The sequence below is a fragment of the Panthera uncia genome, chromosome B4, assembly GCF_023721935.1.
Source record: "Panthera uncia isolate 11264 chromosome B4, Puncia_PCG_1.0, whole genome shotgun sequence".
In the NCBI taxonomy this organism is placed as follows: Eukaryota; Metazoa; Chordata; class Mammalia; order Carnivora; family Felidae; genus Panthera; species Panthera uncia.
In genome coordinates, this window is record NC_064809.1 from 128,268,179 (window position 1) to 128,294,409 (window position 26,231).

General features: G+C 59.9%; 1 protein-coding gene across 3 annotated transcripts; it reads left to right on the forward strand.

The window, feature by feature from the left end:
- The first annotated feature begins 1,026 nt into the window (after nt 1-1,026).
- Nucleotides 1,027-26,231, forward strand: MICALL1 (MICAL like 1). Of its 3 annotated transcripts, none has more exons than XM_049626316.1 (18): nt 1,027-1,261; nt 5,399-5,447; nt 5,930-6,071; nt 6,206-6,340; nt 10,213-10,301; nt 11,877-12,019; nt 13,552-13,997; nt 14,624-14,681; nt 15,580-15,968; nt 17,382-17,800; nt 19,499-19,633; nt 20,252-20,378; nt 20,518-20,608; nt 20,770-20,843; nt 23,497-23,611; nt 23,812-23,858; nt 24,809-24,867; nt 26,003-26,231. In XM_049626316.1, the coding sequence occupies exons 1-18, from the start codon at nt 1,116-1,118 to the stop codon at nt 26,006-26,008; spliced, it is 2,670 nt and encodes an 889-aa protein (XP_049482273.1). In that variant the 5' UTR covers nt 1,027-1,115; the 3' UTR covers nt 26,009-26,231. The 3 variants fall into 3 exon arrangements, with proteins under 3 accessions (XP_049482273.1, XP_049482274.1, XP_049482275.1); XM_049626317.1 differs by having other exon boundaries at nt 17,382-17,794; XM_049626318.1 differs by lacking the exon at nt 6,206-6,340 and having other exon boundaries at nt 24,809-26,231.

The window sequence follows — 26,231 nt, forward strand, 5'->3', positions numbered from 1 at the left end:
CAGAATATGGCTTGGGGCTGAGGCCCAGAGCCCGGCTTGACAAGGGCCTGCTTCCCACAGGTCCGGCCCACGGGGGCCCCACCCACCACCACTGTAATCCGTGCTGGCGAGGAGGAGATCCCTGAGCCTACACAGGGGGAGAGAACCCTGGAGGACCCGTGGCTAGGCTCAAAACATCGCTGAGTGGACACCTAGGCTGATGGGGGGGTGGGTGGGAGGAGGGGTGGGGGGGCATGGAGGCTCCCGGGCAGGCAATGGGGGGAGGGGACGGTGGCAGACAGGGCTGTGGAGGTCAGGGGTGTTTGGGAGTGGTGAGACAGGGTCGGGGAAGCGGGTGGCCATCTGGGGGGCGCTTTGCGGCCAGCAGGGGAACGACCCGACGGACCTGACGTGGGGGTAATGCCGGCGCAAAGTTTCGGGCCAGGAGAGCTGAGCGGGTTGAGGGGAATCAGTGTAGGGGATCTGCAGGTCCTTAGGCCAAAGCGTGGGAAGAGAGCAGAAAGGAGAATTCCAGGGGGGCATCGTGGCGGAGGTAGTGGGATGGAAGAAGTCATTGTGGGCCGGGCGAGTCTCCAGGAGGTGACGGGGCTGTCCCGGAGTTGTCTTGAGGGCTTCCCGAGGGGAAGCGGTGACCGGGACCGCGCAGCCGAGGGGGGCTGTGGGCAGTCGGGCCCTCGGGCGGGCGGGGGCGCGTCTGGGGGCGGAGCCGCCGCTGGGTGGGGCGCCAGGCCCCCCGCTCCTGGCGGCCGCGGGCGGGGACCGAGGCCAGCGGGACGCCCGCGCCCGCGCCCGGCCCACAGCGAGGGGGGCGGGCGGCGGTGAGTAGGCGGCGGCCGGCCGGGCCGGGCCACGCGGGCGGCGGCTGCTCGGGCAGGTCCGGGCAGGGCCGGGCAGGGAGCAGCGAGCCGAGCCGGGACCCCGCGCCGGAGCCGGAGCCGGAGCCGGAGCGCGGACACCCAGGCCGCGGCCCCGCCTCCTCCCCGCCCTGCGCCCGCCGCCCGCGGGTCGGCGCCCGCAGCTCGGAGCGGCGCCGGAGCCGGAGCTGGAGCCGCCGCCGGAAACCGGCCCGAGCGGGGCCCGGGGGTGAAGCCTGATCCCGGCGGCGCCCGGAGCTCATGGCGGGGCCGCGGGGCGCGCTGCTGGCCTGGTGCCGCCGCCAGTGCGAGGGCTACCGCGGCGTGGACATCCGCGACCTGAGCAGCTCCTTCCGGGACGGCCTGGCCTTCTGCGCCATCCTGCACCGGCACCGGCCCGACCTGCTGTGAGTGCCGGGGTGGGGGGAGGCGGGCGGGCCGGGGAGTAGGGCGGCGCGGGCCCGAGCTGGGGACCCCCGCCCCCCTCAGTGACGCGGAGCCCGGGCGGTGGCAGGCGCCGCCCCCCGGAGACCGAGACGCCGACCCTGCCGACGGCCCCGAAAGACTTTGGAGGCACTGAGCACCCGCCACCCAGGGGGCACCCCCCCCTTCCCCACGAGGCCCCGCCCCGCCCACTGGGACACCGAACCTGTCCCCCATACTGGTCCGTGGTCTAGGGGCATCGACCCCGCCCATAGGGCACTGATTTCCGCCAAAGGGACGCTGAGCCCCCGTAGGCCTTGACTCTCTCTGAAGGGGAATCGAGCTCCCCTTGGGGACCCTGGGCCTTTCCCCGCACCACAGTGCTCTCAAACAGGCGCACTGAGCACCTCCCTCCCGGACAGGGAGGCATTGAGGCCCGTCCCCTCTGTGAGCGGTTCCCCTTGCTCACTTCTGTGGTTCCCCCATGCCGTCTTGTCTCCAGCGGGCACAGAGGAGACCCCCGTTAAGAGTGGTTGGACGGATGGATATACACCCCCTACCTCCCACCGCAGTTAGGACACACATCTGCCTCCCAAGTGTGTGCCCCACAGCCCTGCTGTCCTCAGTGGGGCAGGGTGGCTGAGTGAAGGCTCATAAGGTCTGTCTGACAGCCACCACAGGGCTGCTCCAGGGTGGGAAACGGCCCCTTCTTACCCCCAGCTGCCCAGTGGGGTTCTCATGGAAAAATTTATTCCGACCCCCACCCCCACCCCCCTCCCCCGGAGCAGTTGGCAACTTGGGGCTTTGACCTCAGCTGGTCCTGCCTTGGGCCCTGGAACCTCTTCCATTCATTCATTCACTCATTCATAAGACACCAAGTGAAAATTAAGCTGGGGCCCGCCACTTCTGGGGCTTCCTGTCTCATCTGCAGCTTGAGACCAAGAGGTCCTTGCCTCTCTTGTGGACGGTGCCCCCGACAGGGCTCCCCGAGCCAGGCAGGCTCTGCAGTCTTTCCGTGTCTGTTCCACGGCAGACCTGTGCTCGCCCTGGGAGCATCTGGGGGGGCTCTGATGAGGGAGAGAAGGGAGGAGAGGATTGCCACAAGGATTCCATGGTGCAGATGTGCTTGGTTCACTCTGTACCGGTGGGGGGTACAACATCTGCGTGCCGTGGGGCCCTGTGTTGGACCCTGGAGCGGAGGGTTTGGGGGGACGTGGACGCGGAAGCGAAGCAGTTGAGGTGGAGACGCACACGGGCTTCTGCCTGCCGTGGGACATGTGACAGCTGCAGTAACACAGACACAGGGTGGGTGAGCTCAGGAGTGGGGCTTGGAAGGAGGGAGGAGAGGGGCACCCACATTGGACCCGTGTGTTGGAAAAGAGGGCTCACGGGATCTTCTGTTTGGGCTGGGGGCGGGCCTCGAGGCGGGAGGCAGGGGACAGGGCCAGTGTGTGAAGGGACCTGAGAGTCAAGCTAAGCTTGTTGGGCCTGAGCTTACCAGTATCAAAGTGCAGGCTGTTGGGTTTTGTTCAGCTCCCACGTGTTCTAAGTGGGTGACCTTGGGTAAATCACTAGACCCCCCCCTCCGGGCATCAGTTCCCTCGTCTGTAAAGTGGGGTTGATAATAGGACCGACGTCACAGGATTGGTTTGAGGCAACGAGCGTGCAATTAACAGTAGTTATTGTAAGTTGTGTGATTAGAGAGTCGAGTATGATGAGTGTGTGTTATTCCTTCCTTTACTCAACAAGTGTTACAGAGTCACCACTCTGTGCTGGGCCCTGCCTGGTGACGGAGATGGCAGGAGCCAGGTGATGGCAGGTGCCAGCCCAGCCGGAGGGGGCCACCTGAGCAGAGACCAGGGGAGGGAGCACTGCTGGGACCTGTAACACGTGGCAGGGGGGACCCGAGATACAGCTGGCCCGGAGCGCCAGGCTTGCTGGCTCAGGAGGGTGGATGGAGCCACGGGGGGCTTTGTGGGTTTTAAGCAGGGGAGGGCAGCTCCCCTTCTGCGAAGAGATCCGGAATCCTGTCTAAACATTCATTTGTAGAGCAGGCCAGTGCCCGGGCTACCAGCCCATTGCGCAGCAGAGAAACTGAGGCCCAGCTGCCACATGAGGCGTAAGGAGGATCCCCATGAGAGTAGGGGCAGGGTAAGGGCCGAGGGCAAGAATCATCTGAAAGGTTCAAGCTCTTGGAGCTGTGGGCCCTGCCTCCGCTAGGGGGTGGGGTTTGCCCTCCTGAAGGGGCTGGTTCATTGTTCCCCACCCCTGCCCCCCTCCCTTGAGGACAGAGACCATGTGGGTTTCATTTTTCGGTCCTTCGTCTCCCCCAGAGCCAAATAGAACTTCCCAGGGTTTTTGAAAACTCTTAGAGAATATCTGTGTTACTAAAGTCCAGATGTTGATGAGGGACAGAGATGGGGGTGGGGGAAGAAGCTGGAGGAAAAATTAGTATCTCAGGGGCCCTTATAGTTTTCACACTGTTTCCGGAATTTATTCATTCAGTGAACATTTATCGAGCACTTATGAAGTACCGGGAATGACACAGGGCATGGAGGGCACAGGGTGAACAAAATGTGACCCCAGCCTTCTAGGAACACTGCCAGGGAGGCTGAAATAAACTGCCAAGACTAGTTGCCTTTGTCTCATTGGGTCTCTGAACAAGCCTTTGCTGGGGCTGGGCTGGCGACTGCTCACCTATTCACAGAGCAGGAGGCTGAGGTTTAGGGATGTGAAATAGCTTGCTTATGGCCAGACTCTCAGGCAGTGGCAAAGCAAGAGGACCTAGGGACCCGGCTTTGGGGTCGGGGGAGAGGGAAGCGACCCGGCCAGATGTGGCAAAAGGGCTGAGGCTCATACGTAGTCAGCTCCCCTGTCCTAGTCCACCCAGCCTTGGGGCACCTCCCTCTGGGGTTCTCAGGCTCTCCTTTCCTGCCTCTGCCCACAGTTCATTGTCTGGGGCAGGAGGAGAAAGGCATGCCTTCCCACTCCCTTGTATCACCGAGGCCCGCCCTTCACCCCGCCCAGACTCAACCCTAACCCTCCCCACCAACCTGGGAGGTGGTCTTAGAGCTCCCCCAACATACAGATGGGAAAAGGGAGGCCGAGATGACTGGTGACCTGCCCAAGGCCACACAGCCAGGCCCTGAAGAGCAGAGCCTGGGACCCTGACCTTGGAGGAGGTGCTGCCTGCTCTGGCCTCTGGGCTCACCGTCTGGGAGAGTCAAGGAGGCACTTTTCATCCATAGAAGGGCAAGGCTTTTGGCGGGGGCACCCGGGAGGCTGACGCGCAGGAAGGCTGTGCGAGTTGGTGTGGCCTCTCTGGGTTTGTGATATGCAGAGGAAAAGTCCAGAAATGTGGCTTCTCGAGGCCGAGTGGCTTCCCCTCTCTGGGTCTCAGGGTCCTCATCCGTAAAATGGGATAAATACCTGCCAAATAGAGTTGCTACAAAAATAAATTCCAGACAGGAACTCGGCACAGGTCAGCCATCTGTGGCTGTTCCTGTCGTTACAAACATTAGTCCTGGTCTTAGTGTTGTCTTTTTTTTTTTTTTTTTTTTTTTAAAAGTTTTTTTTTTTTGGGAAAGGGGGGGGGGGGGGGAGAGAGAGAGAGAGAGAGAGAGAGAGAGAGAGGGAGAGAGAATCTCAAGCAGGCACAGCACTGTCAGTCCACAGCCCAACTCGGGGCTCGATCTCACGAGCCATGAGATCATGACCTGAGTGGAGATCAAGAGTCAGACGCTTAACAGACTGAGCCACCCAGGCGCCCCTTAGTTTTGTCTTTGCCACTGACTCAGGACTCGGCTTTCTGGTACAGTGAGAGGAGGGATCTTAAACTTGAAAGCTTGGACTTGGGCCCCGCCCCTTCAGAGTGATTTCCAGCCTCTGCTTGGATGCCGGAGGGGGCCATGAGCTCATCCTCTGCCCCCTCCTGGCAGACCTGGCTTTGTGAGCATGTGCTCGTTGCCTTGGTTTCCTCCTTGACTGTCCACAGACCCCTCCCCCAACCCTGCTGAGGCCCCCACTGGGTGGGATGAGGTCAGGGCCACTGTTCCTTCCAGACTCCATACCCCTGCCCCAGTCACCTCCTCAACGCTCCTCCTCCCCTTTACCTTTTGCAGAGATTTTGATGCGCTTTCCAAGGACAATGTCTTCGAGAACAACCGTTTGGTGAGTCCCCAAGTGGGTGGAAGCTCTGTGGGCTTGTGGAGGCTGTGGGCGTGTGGAGCGGGGTGGGAGTGGGCAGGGGTGTTGCAGGGCAGGAACTGAGGCAAGGGGATCCTGGACCAGCTCCCTGAGAAGCTGCTTTGCACTGGGGCCCTGCCTGCTCCTCTCCCCACCCCCTTCTTCCTTCTGGCCCCCCTGTGTCTGGATTACCAGCCGGTCCTCCTCCAGACCATCATGTGGGACCAGAGGGGAGCCTATAGTCTCAGACCCTTCATCCCGCTGAGGGGAGCTGGGCCTAGGCTGAGGGCCACCCACTAACCCTGCCTCCTCCTCCTCTTCCTGTTGTGGCTGCTTTCATACCCACTCGTGCACCTGCCTCCGCTCCCCCCACTGCCTCTACCACTCCGCCTTCCCCCACCCCCGCCCCCACTCCTACCCTTGCACCCTCCCCTCTACCCCCCACTCCACACCCGCCCTCACCCCAGGCCTTTGAAGTGGCCGAGAAGGAGCTGGGGATCCCTGCTCTCCTGGACCCCAATGACATGGTCTCCATGAGTGTCCCTGACTGCCTCAGCATCATGACCTACGTGTCCCAGTATTACAACCACTTCTCCAGCCCGGGCCAAGGTGAGAGGGGACCAGCCCTACAGGGAGGCTGGTCCTGGGGGTGGGGCCGGGGATGTGCAGGACTGTTTTTCTGAGCGTTCAAAGGGGCAGCCGGGGAGGCAGCACATCATTTATTCACCAGATGATTCATTCAGGCACTGACATATGGACCGAGCACAACAGCACCGCGCTGGGCCCCGGGGGTGCAGCCGTTCACGATCACTGCCCTCGTGCAGCTCACAAGTCTCCTGGGCAAAAAACACCCAAACCAATCGCCGAACAAAATGAAGGTAGAGAGACAAAGCAGGGCGAGTTCATTCGCTGCCTGTGAGTTCACCTCTCCGGCACTCGCCCTCACTTCCTGTTTGCCGAAACTTCCCTGGGGTTTTTCCTCCCCAGCCAGCGAGACCTTCAAGGTCTGAACGCTGAGAGGCTGGGGAACTGGGGGTGGGGCTGGGGAACTTGGGGGAGCTACAGGGTACTTCTCTGCCCTGAGGTTACTGGCTGCTGAGCCCCCTGCCCCGGGGCATCCTCCTGCAGAAACCGCCCTTGAGGACAGCTGGGCCTCTCCTTCTGCTGAGAAGAAATGCGCCCAGGGGCCCAGAGGGGAAGCGAGGAGCTCAAAGTCACGTAACAGGAAAGCTGAATGGCTGGACAAGAATCCAGCTGTCCTGACACCTGTGCTGGGTCCCCGGGGGCCTTGCCTCCGCTCTCCATGTGGACCATCCCAGACAACCTCTTTAAAAAAAAAAAAGTGTTCTATAAAGACAGATTTTTTTTTTCTTGCTAAGAGTAAAACATACTTCCTATAGAAAAGGAAGAACGTAGAGAAGAGCATAAAGATGAAAATAACCTGTTACCCACCCAGCCATAGAGATCGATAGTGTAATTGAACAGATACCATTATGTTTGTTTTGGTAGAAATCAAAATGAAAGTATTTCCTGAGCACTGAGTCCTTGGTGAGAGGCAGTAGGGTGGGCATTAAGAGCACGGACTTAGAACTTCAGCTTTGCCATTGACTCTCTGGATGACAGTGGGCCACCATGGCCCTCTGCCTGCCTCAGTTTCTCCTTTGCGATGGGGATAAGAATAGCACCCGTCTCTTAGGATTGCTGTGAGGGGCGAGGACCTGTGAACCTGTCTGGTCCTTATTTAGGACTCAAGGTTGATACTGTGACTTCTTTATTTCGTTGGTTAGAGTTTTAGCCTGTTTACCCAGAATTACAATTCAGTCTTACCTTCTGGAAGGTCCCTTGTTTCCAAACCCTCATCTCTTTCAACTGAGCTCTTTTCTGGAGGGCCACCCTTCCGAGGCCCTGTGAGGTGGGAGGGGCGGGGAAGGGCCTTCCACGATACTGTTGCTCGTGCCCTCTGTATTCTTGGGTCCTCACTGGGCGACCCTGGTGGGCCCAGCTCCCCTCGCCGCGTCTGGGTGGGATCACCCCCGTTCTTATTGCTAAAGGCACAGTTGGTGCTTTTCATACAACTTGGCCCCTAAATGCAAACCATTTTTATCCCACCTGATGTTCAGCCCACGGAAGCAACAGCAATGTGTCCCCACCCTGGGGGCAAAGCTGGCTGTCAGACTTCCCCAGATGGTCCTGTACTGTACTTCCTGGGCAAGTAGAAGGATTTCAAGGGCGATTTTGACTAGACTTGACTTTCGCTGGACTGGGTAGCTTTGGAACCTGGCCCTGGCTAAGACACCACAGCACCGTCCCGAATGTTCCCCCCTGCACCAGGCTCCGTGGTGCCAGTGACCCTGGGCACGGCAGCTGACCCCTGCCCTCCAGCAACCACGGCGTGGTCTGGAACCAGAGTGTGAGTGAAGGAAGCCCGGTGGCTGTGCGAAATGAGCAGTCCCAGCGTGGCACGGGTGAGGGTCATCCTTCTTAGTGGGGCCCCTGAGGGTCTCTCCCGTAGCTCAGTTTGAGCCGCTCGCTGCCCCAGCCGTAGTCATAGTGAATTGTTTTAGTGTTTTGAGTCCATCACATCCCTTCTCTGCTAAGCCTTTCTTCGTGGTGATCCCCCAGCCCCAAACGCCATCTTCTGTTCCATTTTTCCCACCCACGATGTTCTTTCCTACCCACCTTCCCATCTTCACATTTTGCCTCCTCTAAGCAGCCTGCCCTGATTTACCCCCCCCCCCCCCCTGCCCCGGTGCTCTTATGGCTCCAACACCTGGCACTTGATCATTCATTTAACAAATATTTAAAAAAAAATTTTTTTTTTTTTAACGTTTATTTATTTTTGAGACAGAGCATGAACGGGGGAGGGTCAGAGAGAGGGAGACACAGAATCGGAAACAGGCTCCAGGCTCTGAGCTGTCAGCACAGAGCCCGACGCGGGGCTCGAACTCACGGACCGCGAGATCGTGACCTGTGACCTGAGCCAAAGTCGGATGCTTCACCGACTGAGCCACCCAGGCGCCCCTCATTTAACAAATATTTACCGAGCCCCCTAGGGGGTGTGCCAGGTGCTGGGGAGAGAGCACAGGTTAACAGTAGGTAGTTTAACTGCAAAGAAGTCTGATGAAGGAGACAAATCACGGAACTGGGGTAAAAACCAGTGGGAGGATGAAGAGGCTCCTGGACGAGTGGTCACGGAGGGTCTCCCTGAGGAGCTGGCATCTGAGCTGAGCGTTGGACAGAGAGAAGAAGGAGGGCATTTGAAGATCTGGGGAGGAATGTTCCAGGCAAGGGGCAGCATAGGGGCCTGTGTGCTTCAGCGGGGAGTGGGCGGGACAGAGGGGATGAGGACAGAGGGGGATGATGGAGGGTGCTCCTCGATTAGGCTGCCCCGCTTCCAGAATCTCTGACGGTGACTCATCACACACGTTCCCATCACAGTCCAAGTTCACGCATGTGCGTGTCACTGAACCAAGTTTCAGGAAACGATTCTTCCCCTTAATGACATGTGATACACGCAGGGGCGCCTGGCTGGCTCATTAGGTAGAACATGTGCCTCTGGATCTCAGGGTTGTCAGTTCAAGCCCCACGATGGACGTGGCGAGTACTTAAAAAACACCACCACGGCCGTGGCGCCGGGGCGGCTCTTGATTTCAGCTCAGGTCATGACCTCAGAGTTTGTGAGTTTGAGCCCCGTGTCAGGCTCTGTGTTGATGGTGTGGAGGCCGCTTGGGATTCCCTCTCTCTGTCTCTCTCCAAATAAATAAATACACCTAAAACAATTCTTAAAAAAAAAAAAAATAAAGTTTGTCAAGTGATATTTTAGACTACAGTAAGGAACTTGGGTTTTATTCTGAAAATTATCAAACCGTAAAATTGACTTGTTGGGGTATATGGTTTTCTGAATTTTAGATTTTTATTTTATTTTATTTTATTTTATTTTATTTTTACATGTTTATTTATTTATTTATTTTGAGAGAGAGAGAGAGAGAGAGAGAGAGAGAGCTTGCGCACAGCGTGAGCAGGGAGAGGGGCAGAGAGAGAGAGGGAAAGAGAGAGAGAATCTCAACTAGGGTCTGTGCTGTCAGCACAGAGCCCGACATGGGGCTCGATCTCACAAACCTGAGATCGTGACCTGCGCTGAAATCAAGAGTCAGACGCTTAACCCACTGAGCCACCCGGGTGCCCCAGGTTTTTATTTGAATCATGGGGGTACAGAGTAGGCGCTCAGTGGATATTTGCTGAAATCATAAAGGGGCGGAGTCTCAGAGGGGGCTGGAGGGATATGGTGGCGTCTTTTTTTTTTTTTTGCTTGAGGGAGTGCAAGCAGGGTTCTGGGCCACAGCAGCCCATTTTCCTGAATCTTCAGACCAGCGCCACGTGGCTCCTCTCTTTTCCTTCCCTCCAACCCCCTTCCCCCGGTGGGAAGGAAGCCACTGGTCCTGCCGCATACTGGGCGCTGCTGAATCTGTGATCCTACTGTTGCCTTAGCGTTTACGCTGCCCCTGAGCGGGAGGAGTCACTGTCCCACTTAGTGGAGGCTCAGGGAGGTTAACTAGCTTGCCCTTGCCCTTGGCTCGGAAGAGGAGGTGTCCGCTGGCCAGTGTGAAGTCGGGGCCTGCTCTGGTCCAGCTGTGTTGGGTGGTCTGCCCAAAGGCGATAGCTGTGGAGCTCAAGTTGTAGGCCAGGTGGGGGCCTCCTAGGACTTCAGGGTCTCTACCTGCCTCAGGGTCTCCCTCCTGTCTCTTGGCAGCTAGTGTCTCATCACCTAGAAAGGCCCAGGCACCCTCCTCCCCGCCATCCGGAGCACCTACTCCAGCACAGCCAGGAGACAGGGCTCAGGTAGGCAGATGCCTGGGGTGGGCGGGCTGGGGCCACTGCGGGGTTCATTCTTGGGGCTTGTCCCATTGGCTTTGGCCGTAGAGCCTCATAGGCCAGGGTGGGTGAGGGGGCATGGGTCAGATTCCAGTCCCGTTCTGTGGGCAGGGAGCTCCTTTTCTTTCTCCAGGGCTTGGGGTAGAATCAGGAGCTGCCAGGCCTGGGAAGGGGGCATAGGACAGTCTGCAACACTGACTTTGCCCTCATGGCGCTGGCAGGATTTACACGTTATCATAGAGCAAATACTCCCCAGATTCCTGTTGAGACAGGGTTTTAGCTTCCCAGCATGTATCCTCTCCACACCTCTGGGACGTCGGTATTATGTGTCGAGAAAACTGAGGCTCCGAGAGGTTTCATCACCTGTCCAAGGCCGGTCCCCTGCTCCCAGATGTTTAGAGGAGCCACACTTCTTTTTTTTTTTTTTTTAATTTTTTTTTTCAACGTTTTTTATTTATTTTTGGGACAGAGAGAGACAGAGCATGAACGGGGGAGGGGCAGAGAGAGAGGGAGACACAGAATCGGAAACAGGCTCCAGGCTCCGAGCCATCAGCCCAGAGCCCGACGCGGGGCTCGAACTCACGGACCGCGAGATCGTGACCTGGCTGAAGTCGGACGCTTAACCGACTGCGCCACCCAGGCGCCCCGAGGAGCCACACTTCAAATGTGGATAACACTTCCCGGTGTGCAAAGGGCTTTTCCCCCTTCCCAGCTTCCCCTTGCTGGAGGGGCTCCTGAGGGACGGGGAGCTGGTGCAGCCCGGTGAGCTGGGGCTGAGACAGTCAGGGGTTCTAGGATTCCGTCTGCAGGAGGGAACCCAAGGCACAGAGGGGTATGAGAAGCAACCTCAAGGTCACAGTGCTTGGAAGCGGAGAAACCGGGATTTACATCTGCAGCCCCAGGAGGGGAGGCAGAGAAGGCAGACGAGGTGGGCCTACGAGGACAGTCACCCGTCAGGGGCCAACCTGCAGGGATGAGAGAGGGGAAGGGGTAATACAGCCAGGAGCCGTCTTTCTGGCCGGGAGGGCCCCAGAAACCGGAAGTCAGGATTTTTGTTTCCATTCTGACCCGGTGACCTTGAGCCAGTCTCTCCCCCTCTCGGGGCTTCAGTTTCCTCATCTGCAAAGTGGTGACTGTCTCCCTCTGCTCCTCCGGGGCTCTGATGAAGTACATTACTACTGCAAAGCTGATGCGGACGTGGGGGGGGCAGTGGCTTTTTAGGGGAGGGGGACTATTCTTTAAAAAAATTTTTTTTTGAGAGAGAGAAAGAGACAGAGTGCGAGCAGGGGAGGTGCAGAGAGAGAGAGAGAGAGAGAGGGAGACACAGAATCCGAAGCAGGCTCCAGGCTCTGAGCTGTCAGCCCAGAGCCCAATGCGGGGTTTGAACCCACGAACCGTGAGATCATGACCTGGGCCGAAGGTGGACGCTCAACCGACTGAGCCCCCCCCCGGCCCCCCGGAAGGGGGCTTTTCTTAACGGGGGGGCTGGGGCCCCCCCCCCCCCCCCCCCCCCCCCCGCATGTGCCCACCCTGTCCCTGCAGGGTGAGGAGCTCTCCTCCGGCAGTCTGTCAGAGCAGGGCGCCCACCGGACCCCCAGCAGCACATGCGCAGCCTGCCAGCAGCACGTGCATTTGGTGCAGCGTTACTTGGCCGAAGGCAAACTATACCACAGGCACTGCTTCCGGTGAGTGGCGGGGGGAGCCTGGGGGGCAGCGGGCTTCACTCCCCCCCCAGCACCCCATTTCCAGGGAGGGAGATTCCATGGATTCAGCGCCTCAGGGGGCCAGGCACGTTGTGGGGCTCTTCGTGCCGGAACATCTTCCTTATCCCCATTTTACCGATGAGCACACTAAGGCTTAGTGAGGGGAAAAGCCTCGCGCCGGCACGGAGTTAGAGAAGGAGCTGAGCTCAGGGGTTCTGCCTCCAGCGCCAAAGCTCTCTGAGGCTAACGACCTACTGACAATTCAGGAGCTGCCTTAAACGCCCTTGAGAAAAACAAAAAGGATTTTTAAAAAATCACGACTTGTTTTCAATGTGTGGCTCCCAGGGGAAGTCACATTTAAAGAAAATGGAATAAGAGACAAGGAAAAGACAGATAACTTAGAAAACGTAGAAGAACAGTTTATTTATTCTTAATTTTTTTTAATGCTTATTTATTTTTTGAGAGAAAGAGAGAGAGAGAGAGACAGAGTGTAGACAGGGGAGGGGCAGAGAGAGAGAGAGAGAGAGAGAGAGAGAGGGAGACACAGAATCCGAAGCAGGCTGCAGGCTCTGAGCTGTCAGCACAGAGCCCAGTGTGGGGCTTGAGCTCACAAACCGTGAGATCATGATCTGAGCCTTAACCGACTGAGCCACCCAGGTGCCCCAATTTGTATTTATTTAGTGTTTTATTTACTTTTGAGAGACAGAGACAGAGTACGAGTGTGAGAGGGGTAGAGAGAGAGGGAGACACAGAATCCGAAGCAGGCGCCAGGCTCCGAGCTGTCAGCACAGAGCCCAGTGCGGGGCTCGAACCCATGAACCGCGAGATCATGACCGGAGCCAAAGTCAGATACTTAACTGACTGAGCCACCAGTCGCCCCGGGAAAACATTTTATATGTTGCGAAAAAGCAATTAGAAAATAGTCGAGAGGCCAGTGACTGAGTTACACAACATGCATTTGACTCTGGGTGAGTTTGTGTCTATGTGAGTCTGTGTGTGTGTGTGTGTGTGCGCGCGCGCGTGTGTGGTCGCATGATGGCCGGGCCTGGAACCCCAGGGGCCTGATGGCAGAACTGAGGTGTCACAAGGGAAAAGTCTCAAGCAGGCCCATCGTTACACCAGCACAATCACCTTTGGCCACGAGCGCGGTGTTTTAAAGACTTTTCACAGTGTCTTCCAGTGGAAAACACGTTTGACACTGTGAGAGTTCTGACACGTGCCTGAATAAAAACCTGTGTAAACAGGTGCGCAACTGGCATTAGAGTTCCCTAAAACAATATAGTCTCGCTTGTGCGATACACTCTGATGCGTCGTATTTCATTCTATTTCCTAAAACAACACCGGCAACAAAACCCACGTTGCCTGGAAGCCCAGCGTATTGAGACAGAATCCAGGCTGGCAGGTGGGAGGAGGGGAGGGAGGGAACGGCCTTGGCTACTGGGGGAGGAGTGGCCGGGGTCCCGGGCCCGGTGCCCGGCTACGTCGACGCGCCCACCCCACCTTCTCCCCGGCAGGTGTCGGCGGTGCTCCAGCACGCTGCTCCCTGGAGCTTACCGAAGTGGGCCCGAGGAAGGCACCTTCGTGTGTGCGGAGCGCTGTGCCAGGCTGGGCCCGGGTGGGCGGTCGGGGACCAAGGCCGGGCCGCCTCTGCAGCCGAAGCAGCGGCAACTTGCAGAAGGAGCCGAGGATGTGGACGGAGGCGGCCCCGGCCCTGGTGCACCTGTCGGGGCTGAGGTGGATGTGCCCAAGGCCGGCCCTGAGGCCCAGCCCCAGATCCCCACCAAGCCCCGGGTTCCAAGCAAACCGCAGGAGCTGGGCAGCTCTCCGGCCGGCCGCCCCACGCCCGCCCCGAGGAAGGCGTCTGAGAACACGGCCCCGACGCCCCCCACGCCCCGGCCCCGGTCCAGTCTGCAGCATGAGACCCCGGGGGAGCCGGGTGGCGGCAGTGGCTTAGTAAATGGTGAGCGAGGGTTCAGGGGGGGCCGGGCGCTTGCAGGGGTGTGTCTGGGGTTTGACTGTGCGTGTGCATTGGGAGCACTCGTGGAGGCCTGAGCTGGGCCCTGGGGCCGGATGTCCTGCTGAGGCCGATCTGTGCCGTCGAGGCACTGCCAGCGTCAAGGGGGAGACGGGCACAGACGGAGGGGTTTCCGGAGAATGTGGGAGCCTGTCACGACGGGGGAGAGGGGGGGCTGTTGTGGGTTGCCTGGAGGCCACTTGGGGGTCAGGGGGAGCTTTGAGGAGAAGGTGATGCTGGGCCTGAGTTGAGGCAGTGTTTCCTGTCCGCACTGGGGACGTGTCCGCGGGCCACTCGGGTTCCCCCTTCTCAGCTGAAATGCAGATGGGGTTTCCGGGTGCCCTGGCCTGGCCCCTATGACCATTCTTTACCCGTCACCTTTGGTGCTTATCTAATGTCCCTGAGTGCCGGGCCTTGGAGGTGCAAGGTTGCGGGTGAGGTCTCCACGGCTACCTGGAGTCCCGGATCTGCCAGGTAGAAAGGGAGGGCGCCCCAGGTTCCCCAGTGCCCGACTCTGCCGCCTTGCCCACAGCCGCCCGTGGAGGCCTGTCTCATTCTCCTTTCCCATCTAGGAAGGCTGCACGAACCCCCCGTCCCCAAGCCGAGAGGGACCCCCAAGCTGTCTGAGAGGTACGCTGGCTCTGAGAGGCTTTCCTGCATCGGAGGCCCTGGTGGTGGGAATGGGGGTGTTCCTGGGACCGGGGGGGGGGGCGAGGCCTCCCGTGGGCACATGACTCACCAGCACACGCTCCCGAGGACGCGCAAGGTTCACTCTGGGTGGGGTAGGAGCGCTGTGCCCGCCTCTCCTTCCCTGAGGCTCCCCCCGGGGTCCCCACTTTGGGGCAGTAGTCTGGTGGAGACAGTGCCCCCGGGGCCTCTTTACGTCTCTAAGCCTCTGCTGCCCTGTGAACGTGGGAGAGCGAGGCCTCACTCAGAGAGCTGTTGTGAGAATTGGCAGCTGAGTCCAGAAAGACCCAGAAAAGCTCAGCTCTGTCCCTGGCTCAGGCCCTCCACCCCGGGACCCTGCGTCCTGCGTGCGGGCATCTATTTCCAACTGTTCTTTGGAGCTGTGCTTCCCCTGTGTGCTCTGTGAGGGAGAGGGTGGGCCCCAGCTGAAATGGGAGTGCACCCAGTGAGCGCTTGCTGTATACAAGGCACTCTGCCCATTGGATCCTTATAATAACCTTGTGAAGTGAAGACTGTTGTCCCCCTTTCATAGGTGGGCGACTGTGGAGAGAGGCTGGGTGACTTTCTCAGCCTCATGCAGAGAGCTGCTGTGGGTCCTTTCCTGGGCTGGGCTCATGGAGGCTGTGTGATGTGAAGGTTTACGCTCTCTGGGCCTTAAGGGGCCCAGCCGACGTGTGACTGTAACAGTGCATTTCGGCCTTGGACCCAGACTGGCCCCCCCTGGGCTGGGAGAGAAGGGTGCGGTCTCTCATCTACCTCCTTGGAAGGAACTGTCAAGAGAGAGGAGGCTGCTGTCCCCCCACCCCCTAATGGTTTCTGCCTCTTCCCCACCTCCGTCCAGGACACCAGCCCCCAGGAAGGATCCCCCATGGATCACACTGGTGCAGGCAGAGCCAAAGAAGAAGCCAGCCCCCCTCCCCCCGAGCAGCAGCCCCGGACCTCCAAGCCGGGACAGCAGGCGGGTGGAGAACGGAGGCGTGGCGGAGGTGACCCAGCAGAGTCAGGTGACAGCTGGCCTGGAGCCCAAGCCCTACAACCCCTTCGAGGAGGAGGAGGAGGAGGAGGAGCAGGAGGCGTCCCCAGCTGCACCCGGCCTGGCCACAGGCCCCGCCCTGGCCCACTCGGAGTCCACACCCAAGTCCCTGCACCCCTGGTATGGCATCACCCCCACCAGCAGCCCCAAGACAAAGAAGCGCCCTGCCCCCCGAGCGCCCAGCGCCTCCCCACTCGGTGAGTGCCATCTCTGGGAGCCCCCCGGACAAAACTCGGGGCTCGGCTGCCTGGGTCAGCCCAGGGCTGGGGAAGGGTGTGTGGTGCGGTGGGATCCCCGCCGGGCCAGGGGCCACGTGTGTCCTCTCATTTAATTCGAGAGCAAACCGGTGAGGTGGGTGGTCACACTCCCATTTTGCAGGTGAGGGAGCTGGGGCACAGAGAGGGTAAGTGATTTACCCAAGGCCTCATAGCACGTAAGCAGCAGAGACAGGATGTGTCAGGCAGGAGGCTCCAGACTCTGTACTCCTAACCCTTCGTAGTGCGCCCGCAGGTGAGGTGTCGTGAGGGTTATATGTGCGCCCCAGCCAGGGGTTCAGCGCAGCCCGGCTCGCGGAGAGCGTGCGGCAGGGGTTGGCTTGAGTCCGCCTGTCTAGTCACCACCCTCCAGTTGCCGGGCACCTGGGACTCTGACCTGGCTGTGTGTGACACATGCGTAATGACCTTGAGCAGTTCCTTCCCTGTGTCCGTCTTCAGTCTCCCCGTCTGGAAGATGGAGGTGGCGGGCCGGCCCCAGGGCGCTGTGCCCCCTCCGCCCATTGCGCCCTCTCGCGTCCAGGCACGTCGTGGTTTTTGTCGCTCATCGTCTTGCGGGTTTTCTCAGGCCTTGGGCCTGGTCACCTTCCACCGCGGCTGGGGGGTGGCCCTCAGGACCTCAGCGGGAGCCCCTTAGACGGTGGGACTGAGAGCACGTGCTCGGTTCCCTGCTCCGGCCCCTGCTGGAGCCCTGGGACCCTGGAATTAAGGGTGGCTGGCAGCTTCCGGATGCTTCGGGCGGGATGAGTGCTGAGTCCCACATAGCTGTGTCAATCCGAGCCCTTCCCGGGCAAGTGCCTTCTCTCTGGGTCTGTGGCCTCATCTGGAAAACACAGATGGTGGTACTTCGAAGCACGGTGTCCATCATCCACGCGAGGACTAGCGCGACACGGGGCGGTGCCTGGCCAGGGCCGGCCGCTGCGAGGGCTGCGGGCTCCTTCCCTCTCCTGCTGGTCGGGGCAGAGGAGAGGCCAGCCCTGATTCCGTCTGCCCTCCCCTCCTCTGGCAGATCTGCCCCTTCCATTGGGCTTTGCCTTGGGTCAGATCGGACGTGGGCGGGGAAGTAGAGGCAGCCGCCATGTGCACGAGGAAGCGGGGAACAATGTGGAAACCCGGGACGACAGGTGTGCCATGAGGTGGCACAGCGCATCCCAGAGTGTGGGGCATGAACGCGGATGATTTGGCCCCTCCTGACCTGGGTCCTAGCACGTTGCTGGGAGTGCCTCGACTGGACGCGGGAGGACGTCCAGGGCCTCCCCCAGCCCTGTGGGGTGTGGGGGGCGTGAAGTGAGGCTGTACCTCCTCGTGTGGCGCTCACGTGCTCGTTTGTTTGCCCAGCTCTCCACACCTCCCGCCTCTCACGCTCGGAGCCTCCCTCGGCTGCCCCGTCGCCAGCCCTCAGCGTGGAGAGCCTGTCCTCCGAGGGCCCCGGCCAGACCCCGCCTGGGGAGCTTCTGGAGCCACCGGTCGTGCCCAAGAGCTCCTCAGAGCCTGCAGTCCACGCCCCTGGCACCCCCGCGACCTCTGCCAGCCTCTTCGCCAACTCCTCCTCCCTCTCCTCCTCTGGGGAGCTGGTGCAGCCCAGCACAGACCGGATACCCCAAGCCAGCCCTGGCCTCGCTCCCAACACTAGGGGCAGCCCGGGGCCCCAGCCAGCCAAGCCCTGCGGTGGCGCTGCCCCCACGCCTCTCTTACTGGTTGGAGACAAGAGCCCCGTGCCTTCTCCTGGAACCTCATCCCCGCAGCTCCAGGTAAAGGTGAGTTCTCTCCGCCTGCTAAGAGCTGCTGTCCTGTCCGAAGGATCTGTCCAGTGGTCTGACTTATTTACTGACCCGGATGTGTCCCTCGGCCCATTCACGACTGTATTTGCGGAGGCACGGATTCATCCACCCGTCCACCCGTGCATCCGTTCCCCTGTCCCCATGCCTGGCCCTTCATGTAGTGATGCGTCCGGGCCCCTGTCTACTTGCCTGTCCCGTGTACTTGTCCCATCGGGACCCCTTCACCCAGCCACCGTCTGTCTTCGCATCCTTCTGTCCACCTCTCCATTCTCTGAGGCCCTGCTTCTGCCAGAGGCCCCCTCCCAGGCTCACCCCAGGCTCTGTCTCCTCTTGGGGGTAGAGTGGGCAGGGGGCTCGTTTTGCAGGTGACCTTCGTGCCTGTTTGTGTAACTGTTTCTCAGTCCCGTGCCAAGGACCGGGGGTCATTAGGGATCAGGACATTTCCTCTAGGCGTCTAGTTCCTGAGGGCACCTCTCTTGTAGCCACAGTCCTTTTGGGCCACCAGGTTCTGATGGTCCACATCTGCGCACTCTCTGTAGCCCGCTGGGGCCCAAGGCTCGTGCAGCCCCCGGGGGCAGGGTGGCAGGACAGCTCATGGGGGTGGGGGGTGGTGGCCGTAGTCATGGTCTGATGGACCTGACAGAGGATAAGTCGGGGGAGAGGGCTGAGCTTTCGGTCCAGACAATTTAACCTGCCCCGGCCTGGGCAACGGCGTCCTAGCCAGCTCTGCCACCCGCCTGCTGTGTGACCTTGAGAAGGCCCTGCCCCTTCTGTGGGCCTCGGACTGCTCTGGGGAGGCCCAGGGTTCCTTAGGAGGGGCAGGTAGGGGAAGAGGTCAACTTTGGACACCTCCCCCTTCAGGCAGCTCCTTTTAAATGTCTTCTTCCCATCCTGGGGTGTGTGTAAGGTTGGCTTGATAGTTGGTGCTGAAAGGCTGAGAACCCTGAGGAGCTTGGGGGCCTCGGGCTGTTTGGTCCTGCTGGGCCCCTGCGGGCGCTGCCCTGTGGGAACCAAACCCTGTCTCCTTGCCATGCCTGGACTCAGGCCCTGGTATTTTCCCTGCTTTAGAAATCCCAGGGCAACTGCCAGTCCAAACGAATCCCTGGGCTGGCACAAGTGAGAGGAGCAGGGCTCCCTCCAGCCTCCCTGAGCTGCTTGGAGAAAGTTGGGTAAACACTCCTGGGAGCACTGCAGGCCTCAAGTGAGACCTTTCCGTGGGGCCCACGATGACCCCTCTGTTTCCGATGAGCTGGGGAGAGCAGTTGGAAGACGCTGGCGTCGCTCGTATTGGCAGGCGAGGCCCTGTCCCAGTGCTGGGGCGGCCTGGCTGTGCTGGCCTCGGAGGGGGCAGGGGTCTCCGCAGAGGGTCAGACAGATGCAGGGCTGTGGATACGTGGAGGGGGGTGCAGCAGAGAGAGGGTAGGGGTCTTTCCTGGACAGGGAGGAAGCCACTCTTTTCCTCCATCTACTGGCCAGATGGAAGGTGGGATCTCTGCTTTCACACTTCCTGGCCAGGGGGTGCTGGGCAAGGAGCTTCATTTACCTCTCTGAGCCCGAGTGCCTGTTAGAAAAGGGTGGTTGTGAGACCTGAGTGAGCTGTCTGGCAGAGGGGGGCAGGGCTTGTCTTACTGCCTCTTCCCCAGACTTATCCTCTGCCATTCTCCCTGCCTTTAGTCTTCCTGCAAGGAGAATCCCTTTAACCGGAAGGCATCACCCACAGCATCCCCAACCACAAAGAAGGCCACCAAGGGATCCAAGCCAGCCAGGCCACCTGCCCCAGGACACGGCTTCCCACTCATCAAGCGCAAGGTACCAGCCACTCGGCTGCCTGAGCCCTGGGGACCCCCTCCCTTGGCCGCCTCAGGCATCCCCTGGGGCTCTCCCAGAGGCTGCCTGTCTGGGCAGCTGCCCTCGGATGCCCGAGGGTGGCCTGGTCGGGAGGTTTAGCTTGCAGCCAGGGGGATTTTGAGCAGACCAGCTGTTCTCAACCGGGCGCAATGAGTGATGCATTTAACTTGTTACTAATAATAGTTCAAGGATCAAAGCACTCACATGATATACTTGTAGTTAAACAGATTAGAGCGTTCTCGAGTTTGTCCACTAGGGTCACTCTCTCACATTGTGGTATCATTTCTGGAGGGGCAGAGAAGCGGGGGGAGGGTTGCCACGAGAGGCAGGAAGTTGTGCCTCCCTCTGGGTGTGCCTGTTGGCGCTGGCTGGGGCCAGGGGCATCAAGGGGCTGTGGCTGTCCCCACAGCCACCCTTCCCTGCACCGGGATCCTGTACCTGGCCACGCTGGGGGGTGGGACACAGCCTAGGGCCCGGGTCTGTGGTGGCCAACGCTGGCCAGAAATGGCTAAAGCTCCTGGAAGCGGGCAGGTGGGAGGAATGGGCTGTCCTTCAGGTCACCGGGGCATTGTCGGGCAGGTCCAGGCCGACCAGTACATCCCCGAGGAGGACATCCACGGAGAGATGGACACTATTGAGCGCCAGCTGGATGCCCTGGAACACCGTGGGGTCCTGCTGGAGGAGAAGCTTCGTGGCGGAGTACATGGTGCGGGGGCTGCTGGGAGGGCCTGGCGGGTGGGACTTAGGGGTGACGGGAGGCTCTCTCCCTGGGGGCAAGCCCCGATGGCTTCTTCGGGGGCTGGAAGCGCCGCCAGCCCTGGCTTCAGTGGGCATCTGGCTTCCAGAGGGCCGTGAGGACGACATGCTGGTGGACTGGTTCAAGCTCATCCATGAGAAACATCTGCTCGTGCGGCGGGAGTCTGAGCTCATCTATGTGTGAGTGCCCCCCCTCCCCCCCACTTGGCCCCCTGCTCCGGTCCCCAGAATCCGCAGAGTTTACAACGGAGAATCTTCCCTATGTTCCCTCGTCGCTGACAGCACAGGGCAGGGCAGCCATGCAAGGGGCAGGGTTAACAGTCATTGTTCCTGCCTTCTAGTTTCAAGCAGCAGAACCTAGAGCAGCGCCAGGCGGATGTGGAGTACGAGCTGCGGTGCCTTCTCAACAAGCCCGGTGGGTATAGGGACATGTGCTCCTCTGGCACCCGCCCGGGGGGCCTGGCGACATTTAGGAGTGGGCTGGGTGCTGACCCTCCAGACTGGGGATAGGCGGACACCGGGAGCAGGGCCAGAGGAGGAGAGCGCCGGGGGGGTGTCGTCTGGGTCACGTAACAGGTGGTACACGGGCTCGAGCGATGGCAGGACAGGGAACGGCATGGCCAGTGTGGGGTTGCGGACGCATGTGGCATCAGGGGTGACAAGGCTCTCAGGCAGCACCAGGCCTGGGAGCAGGCTGGCCTGTTTGGGCTGCTCCCTCTCCTGGAACTTGTGGGTAGAGCGGCACCCACTGGGGAGGGCCTTCAGGCTCCAGGGCCCGGGGCTGCCCCAGGTGAGTGGGTGACAGCAGATGCCTGGCCATCAGGCTAGAGCATGGCAAGATTGCACCAGCGGTGGGAGGGAAGGTGGGTCCCCTCCACAGTGTGGCTCAGCGGGACCCTGGGAGTGGCTCTGGGAGAGGCAGGAAGGGCCTAGAAGGGTGGAAGGGCAGCGGGAGGGATCGGGTGTGTGTGGAGTCACATGGTCCTGTGTTCTGCCACTAACAGGCTGGGAGCAGTCCCACTTGGGCTCAAGTCATGATCTCACGGCTCGTGGGTTCGAGCCCCGTATCGGGCTCTGTGCTGACAGCTCAGAGCTTGGAGCCTGCTTCGGATTCCATCTCCAACTCTCTGTCCCTCCTCTGCCTGTGCGCTTTATCTCTCTCTCTCTCTCTCTCAAATATAAACATCTAAAAAATTTAAAAAAATATGCTGGAAGCAGAGGATGGGGGGTGTGGGGGGGCGCTGGTTAGGCAGGTTTCTTAGTCTCTCTGAGTCTTAGTAGCTTCAAGTCTAAGACAGGATAAAGGTACCCACCTTGTAGGATATTCCTGGGACCAGGAGACAGTGGGTAGGGAAACACTCCGTGCCCTCTGAGGGGCTGATGGTTGATGGTTATTATATGTGGGGTCTTTGGCCATGACGTGTAGTTGAGCCACAGCTAGGCAGAGAGATCAGAGGTATCAGGGCTCTTGACCACTTCTTGGTCCAGGCAGTGGACCTCACTGTTCCCATTTCACAGATGAGGCAATGGAAAGCTGGAGGTTGAGAGTCTTGCCCACTGGTGGGGGGGCTGGGCTTCTAATCCAGGTCTCTGACCCTGGCCTGTTCCTGGACACACAGCCCTTCCTGTCTGCTGGGACAGTGGCCCTGCCTCTCCACTGACTGAGGAACTTGGGGGGCTGGGTGAGACCCAAGGCAGGAGTGTCTCTGGAAGCCACTCCCCTGCTATCTGTGAGTCATTCCCAAATCTCCTGGAGGCTGGGGCACGGCCCCCATCCCCGCCCCCTCCCACCATGCAGAGGGAGCCACAGTGACATTCTGTGGCTGGGGTGGGCGCAGCACCTGCACCCCCAGGCCAACCTGGGCCTGGGCATATTGTGTTGCTTCTCCAGCCTTCTGTGTGATGGCAGCACGTCCTGGGCTTGTCATCCTGTCCCAGATGTTGCCTTTGCAGAGATGTTGCCTTTGGTTTATAAGGCCCCAGATGAGGTAGGGACCCACAAAACACCAAAAGGGCTGTGGCTTGGGGGTGTCAGGTTCCCCGGGCTCCAATCCTGGCTCTCCCCTTGCTGTGTGATACTGGTCAAGGACTTAACTTCCCTGAGCCTCAGTTTCCCCACATGTAGGTTAGGGACATAACCTCCCTGGGCCCAAGGTTTGGGAAGCGTCAGAGTAAGATTTGATTTGGGCCGTGACTCAGAAGCCCGTGCTGTCCCCAGAAGTGTGCTGGGCCACCTGCTCCTGAGCTTTGGCAAGATGAGGTGTTAGGACATTGGGACAGGACTAGGGGGCCTCAGGATGTTTCTTTCGAGACAGGGAGGCCTGTGGTGCCAGGTGTCGTGGAGGGAAGGCTAAGAGTGGGCACCCTTCCCCTGGGAAGCTAGGGGCTGGATGAGAGGTAAAAAGGCACAGGTGGGCCCCTGGGTGGTCCTGTGGGATGGCTCGGGTTCTTGGGAGGAGGCTGGTGGGGCAGTAGGTACGTGAGACCTCAGGGACACCTCCTGGCTGGGCTCCCCGCCCCTAAGTTCCTGTCCCCTCTAATCTGCCCTCCTTCATGGCATTGTGTTAAGGTCCCGATGTGCCACTTGGGTCCACACACTGCCACACACTGCTTCTACTGTGCAAGGACCTAGGAGTCCCCTGTTGTCTCCCCCCCCCCCCCCCCCCGGCCCCACTCTAGCCAGCCCACCTTTGGAGACTCTTAGCAGGCCCAGCCTGCATCCTGGCTCTTCTAAGAAACCACCTAGTGAACATTTGTGGAACAGAAGCAGGAATGCTTCGGCAAGAGCTGGTCTCTGTTCTCGGAACGTGTGTTGTACTTGCCCTCCTGGAGCCCCCTTGAAAGGTTTTTTGGTAGGCATCCTAGTATGCTTTGTCTCTGCCAGAACCACCTTCGTTTCCCCCAGCACTTGTCATCCCCACCCAGCTGGGCCCCTCCTTTCTGTCCTCATAGGATCCAGCATGGGGGCAGCCCGCAGCCGCCTCAGCACTTAGGCATTGGTTCCTGGCTTCCTGGGAAGGCAGGCGGGTTTCCCCCCACTCATGCCCCCGACCTTTCTCCCTGGGCAGAAAAGGACTGGACAGAGGAGGACCGGGGCCGAGAGAAGGTGCTGATGCAGGAGCTCGTGACCCTCATCGAGCAGCGCAACGCCATCGTCAACTGCCTGGATGAGGACCGGCAGAGGTGACATGGCTGGGGAAGGGCTACCCCCTGGGGTTCCTTGCCGCAGGGGTCCGGAGCAGGCCTGGCCAGCCCTGTCCTCACTGCCAGCGATCCCAGCGCACCCTTGCTCAACCCTGTCGGAGGGACTCAGAGGCTGGAAGGGACTGAGAATATCCGGGCCTTCCTCCTGTGCGACCCTCGGCTTCCCTTTCTCGTTTCAGGGAGGAAGAGGAAGACAAGATGTTGGAAGCCATGATCAGGAGGAAAGGTGAGGCCCTCCTGGGGCTCTGGTTCCCCAGAACGGTTGGCGGGCAGGTTGGACAGAGGGTTGGAGCGGATGCTACAGGGACGGCGTGTGCAGACTCCCAGCCTCTCTCTTGCCGGGAGGGCCGTGTGTGGCGAGAAGGGCTATGGCCTGGGCTGGGAGTGGGGGGCTACAGGGAGGGCTGTGGTGGGCAAGGGGCACTTTCCTAGGGTGGCTGCCTGAAGCCAGGCATTCCTCCTTGACATCTGGAGCTGATCTTGGAGGAGTTGGCGGCCTCACACAGCAGTGCCTACCAGAGATGAGACGGTGCCCGGAATGGTGGAAAGGGCACTGGCCGCGGAGTCAGGAGACCTGGGTTTAATCTTGGTTCCACCAGTGACTCATTCTGTGGCTTTGTGGTTGGGTCTGGACTCTAGTCAGGCTGCTTGGGTTCCAGTCCCGGATCTGGAACTTACTAGCTGGGTGACTTGGAGCCCCAGCCGTTTCAGCCCTGTAGGCCTCCCCCTCCTTGTCTGCAGATTGGGGGTGATAGGGGCACCCCTTCACGGGAGGGCTATTCAGATAATGCATGTAAATAAAGCACTTAGCCCCGGGCCTGGCAACTACAAAGAGCTCTGTTGGTGTTAGTTCATTTCAAAGGCCCACATTCTCGTTGTCTATAGGCAGATGATTTCTGAGGTTCCTTCCAGCTCTGTCTGTGTTTGCGTTGTAACCCACAGAGCTGAGCACCAGCCTAGGGGTCGGGCCTTTTCATGATAAATCTTGGCCACACTTCAGAGTTCCAGACTGTTTTCACATTCGTTTATTTCCGGATCCTTGCCAGAAACCCCATCCTGTAGGCCCAGAAAGGTGAAGTGACCTGCCCAAGGTTCCACACGAGGTGGAGGGGCGGAGCTGGGCCTCCGTCACGGCCCCTGGCCTCTCCCGACGTACTCCCCCTTTCTCTTCTGCAGAGTTCCAGAGGGAGGCTGAACCCGAGGGCAAGAAAAAGGGGAAGTTCAAGACCATGAAGGTGCTGAAGCTGCTAGGGAACAAGCGTGATACCAAGAGCAAGTCCCCGGGGGACAAGAGCTAACAGCGAGCGCAGCCAGCTGGGACTTTCACCCCTCCTGGCTCAGCCCCTGGGCTGTGCTCCACTCGAGGGCGGCGGGGGGGTGGGGGGCTCCCTGCTTCCCATCAGGATCAGTCCTGAGGAAAGATGATGCAAGGGGAGGGGGCCTCTCGGTGACAGCCTCTCCCTCCTCAGGGTCCTGTTGCTGGTCTGGGCCAAAGAGTTTTCTTCCCCCTTCTCTGAGCCATAGGCAGCTGTGGCTCAGCTCTGCCCAGTCTGGTTCTGGTGCTTCCAGATGCTGGGACTGACCCACGGAGCCAGCAGGGTCCTGGGTCCAGGATCCAGGGAGGGGCCGCGGCCCAGCACACCCGCCTTGCCTACCACCCAGCCCCTGCTGTGACGGGCAGCCCCTTGGTCCTTCCTCTTCCCTTCTGTACTGTGTCCAGATGGGATTCTTAGCTGTCACAGTCCTGACCTGGAGGTCCTTCCGCCCGCGTGGTCCGCCCATGGCAGACCTCCAGCCGGGGTCTCCTGCCTTCAGGCCTCTGCTGCTGTTGGCAGGCCAGCACTCAGGGCTTGGTGGCCCTGGCTTCTTCCTGCCCCAGCCCTGGCTCTGCGTCCCCGTTTTCCTTTCCAGTGCAGGTGGCCCTGAATCTGTTTCTCCTCACTCAGGAGCTCTACTTATGAAGTCTAATTAGGTTTGAGCTCATTACTGTGTCCTCAGACACAAACGGGCCTGATGGACAAATCCCTCCCTCTGTCCCTCAGAGTTCTAGGAGGGGCCTCTCTCATTTCCCCTGGTTCCATAGGAAACCTCACCCCCCGGAGCCACGGGGCTGGGCGGCCACGCCGGGTGGATGAGGGTCTCTGGGAGGCAGGCCCCGTGGCAGTTCCGGTCCCCGATCATCAGCCGAGGATGTTTCACAGAGGTGCTAATCCTGGTTCCTTAACACATTGTAGTCTGACCCCTCACTTAGACCTCCCCCCACCTCCCCCAGGGCTGGGGATGGTGGGCCTGTTCCTGCGTGTGGCCGTCACCAGTCTGTCTACTCACACTCGACTGTTGTCCGTTCTCTCCTAACTCGCTCCCCTGAAGGACTGATGGCCACTGACCCCACTGAGATGGCCAGGGGAGAGGAGGAGCCGATGGGGACAATGGCCTCTTCCCCAGGGAATGTGTCCAGCAGCCCTCGGTCAAAGCACTGTTGCTATAAGCTATCTCTGGGGTGCTCCAGGGCACCCCCCTCAGCACACCTCTGGGGAAAGTACGCACTGTATTAACTCACGAGGATTTTCCTCGCCAACGATAAACGGAGACAACCTCA

Bases quoted from the DNA above. Each gene is read 5' to 3' on its own strand.
- MICALL1 (XM_049626316.1), top strand. From the start codon at position 1,116: ATGGCGGGGCCGCGGGGCGCGCTGCTGGCCTGGTGCCGCCGCCAGTGC. The intron at 13,998-14,623 runs GTGAGCGAGGGT...TTTCCCATCTAG, and splicing joins CGGCAGTGGCTTAGTAAATG to GAAGGCTGCACGAACCCCCC. The intron at 23,859-24,808 runs GTGAGGCCCTCC...TCTCTTCTGCAG, and splicing joins AGCCATGATCAGGAGGAAAG to AGTTCCAGAGGGAGGCTGAA.